Genomic DNA, 8,373 nt, shown 5'->3' with positions numbered 1-8,373 from the left:
AGCAACCAGAACAGGTTCAAGAGCTACCTTTACACCCAGAGAAAACAACGGCTGATAAACCAGCTACGATTGAAGCTCTGGAAGCCAACTGTTGCGAAAGGTTACTTTGGCAACCCATTTCGCATTTTTTCACCTCTCTGTTTTTCTCACTCGCCAAATCAACAGCTGTTAAAGAGAAGCAAGCTTAGCTGTCACAGAGAAGCAAGCTTTCTTTTCTATTCTAGCCGTTGACGAAAGCGCATGGACGCGCATAAAAACAATTGTAAGACACATATCATATTTTCACTTATTAATTGTAAACTTATTGATCGTTAAATAAAGTTTTCAGCCTTTCTATTGTAAAATTTAAACAAACGGAGTCTTTTGTACTGCACCAGGGCTTGCTAAAAGGGAATTTAGCCGCGTCATACTGCCGTCGTCAACATTCTGAAAAAATTGATTTTAAACTTAATAACCTATAAAAATGGAGGATGTTTCTAAAGCTGCATCGCTACGGGAAACGCGGATGCTGATACAATAAGCGCAGTCGAGGAATTATTAGATGAGGCTGACAAAACTGGCCACGCTGTGACAATTGGCACCGAAACGCCTACTGCTGACACCGCGCCAGATCGACACGCATCTACACCTGTTCGTCAAACTGCACCATTTGCACCTCCCTGCACTTCAGGCACCTCCGGGATTAGGGCTACACACCTTTACAGTACAGCACAGCCATACGCATGTGGCGTTCCACAACCTATAGAACTGCAATGCAACCAAACTGCAGGTATAACGGGAACACACATTCCATCGACCGCGTTCAATGTCGTCCCTAACCTTGCTAACGCGACGACATTTCCGTATACTTCGACTACGAACGGCATGACGACCATGCTGCCCAACTTAACCTCAAACAGCAATACAGTCTCTGCTATATCTTCGTCTCAACCCTTTTCTGCATATACATCAATGCACAATTTTCACAGTTTGCCAACATCGGTTGCTTCAGGATTTTCACACCCAAATGTTAACCCTAACTTAAATATGCCTTATGGAGGGTATCCGACCGTTACTAATCCGTATAGTTACTCTACGACAGCCGACCTAAATTTGACTGCGGCACATATAGCTAGTCGTCAAGTGCTTTCGAAAGATTTGCCAACCTTTACAGGTAGGCCTGAAGACTGGCCCGTATTTATTACTAACTACGAGCAGTCTACCATACGGTGCGGATTCACGGACCAAGAAAACCTTATTAGGTTGCAGAAATGCTTGAAGGGCCAAGCATTAGAGGCAGTTCGTGGTAGGCTTATGGTGCCGTCTACGGTTGGATTGGCCATTAATACACTCCGCATGTTGTATGGTAGACCAGACGTAATTCACCAAGTAATGCTGCGTAGGTTAAGGGAGGAACCATCTGTAAAGCCAGACAAATTAGAAACCTTAGTAACATTTTCATTAGCGGTACAAAATTATCGCGCTACAATGCAGGCGGTCGGTCTAAACGATTATCTAAATGATCCAGTGCTATTAAACGAGCTGGTAGCTAAACTACCATGTAACCAAAGGTTGAGTTGGGGCCAGCAATGTATGTCCCTGAGACGCGCTGACATTGCTGCATTCGATGATTGGCTTTTCGGTCTAGCCATGTGCGCTAGCCAGGTCACTTCCATCCAGATATCGGCGATAGCATCGTGTAATAGCAACGTCGAAGCAAAAAAGGGAAATCGCGAATCACTAAAGGACAGAATAATGATTCACGATGTGGTTGCGAAAAATAACGAGCAGAGTGAAAAGTCGATGAATTGCCTGAAATGCGGTGCGAGCCATACGCTGTCCGATTGCTATGAGTTTCGTGCCCTATCTCAAAGTGACAGATGGAAATTTGTACGGGAAAATAAACTCTGTTTACGCTGCTTCAAAAGTCATTTCATTCGTCGATGTAATTCGAAAAGGTGCTGTGGCGTAGATGATTGTAGAATGGCTCACCATCCACTGCTTCACAATGGAACTTCGTTGGCGATTGGTAAACAACAACAAGCAACATTATACCACGAGTTGGGCACAGCAGCTGATAAAGAAACGCAAAGACCGCTTTTCAGGTATGTGGAGGTTATTTTACATAGAGGTACCAAAGCAATACGTATATTCGCCCTTATCGACGAAGGAGCCTCCTGTACGCTAATTGAGTCTCAATTGGCGAACGAGCTTGATTTAGATGGGCCAGTTGAATCGTTATGCTTGCGTTGGACGGGAGAAATTACTCAAAATGAGGCAAATTCCAAATTTGTCAATCTTCATGTTTCACCGATTACATTACCCTCTCAAAAATACAGGCTTCGAAACGTTCGAACCGTTGCTAATCTACTACTTCCTCAGCAGTCACTGTTCAGCTCTACGATTAGTAAGCACGCACACATTAAGGGTCTGCCGATTCGACCCTATAATAAAGCAAGAGCGCGAATATTGATAGGTTTGGACAACGCTAAAATAGGAATCCCTATCGAAGTAAGAGAAGATAGGGGATCCAACCTTATTGCCGCAAAGTGCCGACTAGGATGGAGTGTGTATGGGCGCGATAAAACTAACTGCGCTGAACAACCGAGAATATTGCATACCTGCGAATGTGATACAACCAGAGACGATCGTATGGACCAGCAACTGAAAACATATTTTTCTATTGATGCCATCGGATCATATGCACCAATTAAGCCGTTGATATCTAAAGATGATGAACGCGCTCTTCAAATCATGGAAAAGACCACGCGCTTTATCTCCGCTGAAAAGAGATGGGAAACCGGGTTACTTTGGAAGCACGAAGCTGTCGAGCTTCCCGATTCGCTGCCTATGGCAATCCGGCGACTCTCGTGCTTAGAAAGTAAAATGAAGCGTGATTCGTCAATTCGTCAATTTCTTATAAACAAAATACATGATTATGAGAAAAAAGGGTACGTACGTAAGTTGAACAAAAACGAAATAAAATATAGCGCTAGGTCTTGGTATCTCCCTATATTTACTGTTCTCAATGCCAATAAAAAGAAAACTCGATTGGTTTGGGATGCTGCAGCAAGGGTAAAGGGTGTCGGGCTCAATGATATGTTGCTGAAAGGGCCCGATCTACTAAAGTCTCTATTGGGGGTACTGCTCCGATTTCGCGAACGACGTTTCGCAGTTTGTGGAGATATACGCGAAATGTTCCACCAGATTAAAATTATAAAAGAAGATCAAGTGGCGCAAAAATTTCTTTGGCGAAACGATGGCCCGTCTCGCGACTATGATATCTACGTGATGAGGGTTATAACATTCGGCGCTTCGTGCTCGCCTTCCTTGGCGAACTACATAAAAAATCGTAACGCTCACCGATTTGCTGATCTTCATCCCGACGCCGAACGGGCCATCGCACTATGGTCTGAAATTCAAATTTTTTGGCATAAATCCAAATTTTTTTTGTTCTTATTTCAAAAAAATAGGTACGCAGTATTAATTGAGACATTGCAGTGGTCTAAAATATAAAAAAAATTATTTGGATATGGCAACTCTGTTCTAAATATGAGCTGTAAAACATGATGCTTCTGAAGCACTAACAAACTTGTAAACAGTTCAGTAAAATATTGTAAGAAAACAGCTGTTCGATAATAGTTAAAAAGGAAAAAAAGAAATAAATTTATAATGGAAGAATATAAGAAAGGTATTTATTTTTTAACTGAATGAAAAAAAATGTGGTTTATTGTGTCATTTCTGTATAGTGTGGAGTTTTGTTTAATGGTTTTTTGAACCGAAAATTTCGTATTAACCTGTGTTCTGTGGAGTGAAAGTTGTGTGTATTGTCCCGTATTGTTCCCGATTTTTATGTTCGATGGAAGTTTGGGGTATGTTCTTTAAAATCATGTATGTAACATTTGCCCGTTTTTGCCCCATTTAAGTATATTTGTAATTTTAAGCAACCTTTAAATTCCAACACGAAGAAATGCTTGGAGTTTGGATAGAGGGCGATCGCGAAACTCATGTTGTTTTGGATTGAGTTTTTAAAAAAATGAATCCTAATGAGTTAAGTTTAAAGAAAAAAGATGAAATAAGAAAAAAAATACAAAATTTATTAGCATATGTTAGCGAAAAATTATCAAAATGTAATCGTATGGTTAATAGATTTAAAGAGAAATACTCCCAGTGGGTTTCCGCAACAACTATTATTGAAATTTCTGAAAATGATTTTGAAAAACCCTGTTCAAGTAAAGCAGGACGATCAAAGGCTTCCTACACAGATGCAAAAGATCGGCTTAAGAGGAAGCTGGCAAGTGATCTTTCTTGTGAAAACAATGACGATGTTGATTTTTTGATTCATGCAGCTACTGTTGCGGTAAAAAATCAAAACAAAGTGATTTATGTAGCATTTATTTTAAAGAAAACTGCGCATCACGCAGACCAAAGCGAAATAAGAAAAGCTGTTACCTCCAAAAATGATTTGCTTGGTACATATAACTTTTTATATTATATTCAAGTGAATTTAATAATTCTGTAACTTCTCTCTCAGTTCAGATGTACAGTTAATGTTATTATAAAAATAATTGTTTCAGTAAAAACATATGTATAAATATTTGGATAATAAAATTATTTGACCACTTTTGCCTATCATATGCAATTTTTCATTTTATGAAACCAAATTTTTACTATAGGTCCAAGGGAGGTACTCCTAGGGACTGGCCGATTTCAACTATTTTTGGTATCGTCGATGCGTATTACGAGAATAACATATTTACCAATTTTCGTTAAGATATCGCAATTTTTGGAGCTGAAATTCAAAAATGTTTACTATAGGTCCAAGGGAGGTACCCCTGGGGAATGACCGATTTTATCCATTCTTGGAATTTTTCTTAACTAAGCCATTTATAACCTGTATGCGAAATTTCAATGGCCTAGTACCACTCCTTCTAATTTATGCCAAAAAATTTGAATATCAGACCATAGTGCATCGTTAGTAACACATTTGTTGACGATTGGCTTCAACTCTGAAAATGAATTGGCTCGTCTAGCAACTAAAGTTCGTTGGGTTCATCAGGAGGGCGGATTCCAAATGAGAAACTGGAAATCTAATTCCAAACACGTACTATTTTCATTAGATGCTGACGACGTTCCAGCCGCCAAATGTTTTGAAGAGCCAGAAGCCGTTATAGAGAAGGTACTAGGGATGTGGTGGCTGCCAGTTTCGGATGAGTTAACATACATTGAAAATTTTCCAAAGGAAGTTTTTAATGAAAATACGATCGTGTCGAAGCGACAAATTTTGCGCACAATAATGACGATTTTCGATCCTATGGGTTTGCTCGGCTTTGTCATTGTACAGGCAAAAATTATTTTACAAGATGTCTGGCGCTCCGGAGTAGGTTGGGATGAACCGATTAAAGAAGAAGAACGTTGCAACTGGTTTCGTTGGGTAAAACGCATTCCTGCGATCAACGACATAAAAATTCCCCGTTGCCTTTCATCTGCCAGCGAAAACCAAAATAATCAGTTGCACATTTTTGTAGATGCAAGCATAAAAGCCTACTCTGCGGTGGCCTACCTCCGGTCAGAAGTCGGCTCGCAAATATCTTGTTCACTCTTGGCTTCGAATACTCGTGTTGCGCCATTGAAGCCCATTTCCATACCCAGACTGGAGCTGTTAGCTGCTGTTTTGGGACTTAGGCTGGCAAATATTCTTAGCTATGGACTGTCCATTACAGTAAATCGCAGAGAGAAAAGATCATCAATTCGTTCCGCTGAGAATCGGAGAGATCCTCGAGAGTTCTGCTATTAGGGAATGGAGGTGGGTGCCTTCTGGTGAGAATATTGCGGACGAAGGAACCAAATGGAGCAGAAACCGGGAATTCGACGACAACCAACGCTGGTTCAGTGGGCCTAAATTTCTACTAGAACGAGAGTCAAGCTGGCCAATTATGCAATTTCCAGATGATGACGAATAGGTAGTTGAGGTTCAACAGCATATGGATTTCGCTAACAACTTATTGGTTACAACCACAGAAATAACTCCGGATGCAAAAAGATTTAGTACTTGGGAGAAGCTTCACAGTGCGCATCGATTCGTTTTATGTTTTCTACGATTGGTTACGAAGGGAAAGCCACGTTCTCAGTTTCTTCAAAAGCTACTCAACCCAGACAACATAGAGACAGCAGAGCTTGCAATTATGCTTAATTGTCAAAGCGAGATGTTCCATGAAGAGATCTGCCGTCTGCGTAATGGTGAGGAAATTAATCGAAAATCTTTTCTTTTCAAGTTCTCCCCATACTTAGACCAGATTGGCCTGCTGCGAGTAAAAGGTAGAATTGATGCTGCTGAGGGTGTTGCCATTAATGTCAAGCGTCCAAAAATCCTGCCACGCAAGCACGACGTAACGCGACTACTCGTCGACTTCTATCACAGGAAATTTCACCACCATCACAACGAGATCGTCGTCAACGAGATGAGGCAAAGGTTCTGCATCTCCGCCTTAAGAAGGCTGGTAAAAGAATGCGCTGCGAAATGTCAAACCTGCCGGAACCGTAGGGCTTCTCCACAACCTCCTCAAATGGGAGATCTGTCAATGGAACGTGTGTCACCTTTTACCAGGCCGTTCACCTTTACAGGGGTTGACTATTTCAGACCAATGGACGTTGTAATTGGCCGCAGGCGTGAAAAGCGGTGGGGTGCTTTATTCACATGCCTTACCACCCGCGCAGTTCACATTGAGATCTCACCTACTTTATCCACCGAGTCGTTTTTACTGATTTTTAAACAATTTGTGAGTCGCCTTGGAGTACCGAAGCGAATTATATCGGACAACGGCACCAATTTTCGCGGTGCTAGTGTACTTCTAGTAAAAGAAATTGAAAGAATATCGTCGGATGATATAGAAAGGAAATACCCTGCAATTGAATGGATTTTTATTCCCCCCGCTTCACCACATATGGGAGGGTCATGGGAGCGCATGATACGTTCTACGAAATCGATTCTAATGGACATTCTACCAGATTCCGGTATGCGAGAGGAGGTGTTAAGAGCCGTTCTAGCCGACATCGAAAACATTTTAAATTCAAGGCCACTGACGTACGTGCCGCTTGATTCAGCCGAAGATGAAGCTCTTACGCCAAACCACTTTCTGACGGGACACTCTAGTGGTATTCGAGAACTAACAGATAATACCAACTCTGGATCGGCTCTACGGCAAAACTTTAAAATTTCTAGCCAGTTGGCTGACCAATTTTGGAGACGCTGGGTTAAGGAGTACCTCCCCTGTCTTACCAGACGTGCAAAGTGGTATCAGCCACCAGCAAACCCAATCAAATTGAACGACGTGGTGGTCATCGTAGACGAAAACTCCAAGAGAAATTCGTGGCCGAAAGGAGTAGTAATAGATGTGAATTTTGGTAAAGATGGCCAAGCTCGTAGCGCAGTAGTCAAGACAGTAAATGGATTATGTACACGACCGTTAGTTAAGTTGGCGAGATTGGACGTCGAGGTTGAGAAACGTGGGGTAAACGTTACGCATAAAACCGCATAAGATTTACGAAGGGGGGTGTTGCGAAAGGTTACTTTGGCAACCCATTTCGCATTTTTTCCCCTCTCTGTTTTTCTCACTCGCCAAATCAACAGCTGTTAAAGAGAAGCAAGCTTAGCTGTCAAAGAGAAGCAAGCTTTCTTTTCTATTCTAGCCGTTGACGAAAGCGCATGGACGCGCATAAAAACAATTGTAAGACACATATCATATTTTCACTTATTAATTGTAAACTTATTGATCGTTAAATAAAGTTTTCAGCCTTTCTATTGTAAAATTTAAACAAACGGAGTCTTTTGTACTGCACCAGGGCTTGCTAAAAGGGAATTTAGCCGCGTCATACTGCCGTCGTCAACACCAACATTACGCGTGTTATTCACGAAATGCTCGAACGAGTGATTGAAAATTGGACCTTCAGAATGGACCACCTTAAGCGTAATTGCGGCCAACATTTGAATGAAGTCATATTCAAAAAGTAAATGTCAAAGAATGTCCTTTCAAATGATAAATAAAGGTTTTGAACATAATTTACATTTTTGTATTTTTTTTAACTATTGAAAAAAGCACCTCATGATTGATCACCCAATATCTCAAAGAGGTGATTACAATTGGCCAAGGAAATCTTGTGACTCAACACCTTGCCATTGTTTTCTTTGGGGCCACGTGAAGGGGAAGGTCTACGCCAACAGTCCAGGGTCGATTCAAGACCTCAAAGAAGGAATTCGTGAGGCTATCGAGGACATAGGGCAACCACTTTGCAATTTGGTTATGGAAAATTTCATGAAAAGGATATTGTCCTGTCATTTGACTGATGTTATTTTCCACTATTAATGGCATACCTTCCTCTTTATAATGAAATAAA

The 8,373-nt window shown here is 41.2% G+C and overlaps 1 protein-coding gene across 1 annotated transcript; it reads left to right on the top strand.

Annotated features, from left to right (window-relative positions):
* Nucleotides 1-6,164: 6,164 nt before the first annotated feature.
* LOC129250300 (uncharacterized) lies at nucleotides 6,165-7,517 on the top strand. Its single transcript, XM_054889936.1, has one exon. The coding sequence runs from the start codon at nucleotides 6,165-6,167 to the stop codon at nucleotides 7,515-7,517; it is 1,353 nt and encodes a 450-aa protein (XP_054745911.1).
* Nucleotides 7,518-8,373: the final 856 nt, after the last annotated feature.

The sequence above is a fragment of the Anastrepha obliqua genome, chromosome 6 (genome assembly GCF_027943255.1).
Source record: "Anastrepha obliqua isolate idAnaObli1 chromosome 6, idAnaObli1_1.0, whole genome shotgun sequence".
NCBI classification, from domain to species: domain Eukaryota; kingdom Metazoa; phylum Arthropoda; class Insecta; order Diptera; family Tephritidae; genus Anastrepha; species Anastrepha obliqua.
This window is presented reverse-complemented; position numbering and strand designations above follow the sequence as displayed.

Coding starts and splice junctions, on each gene's coding strand:
- LOC129250300 (XM_054889936.1), top strand. CDS start 6,165: ATGCTTAATTGTCAAAGCGAGATGTTCCATGAAGAGATCTGCCGTCTG.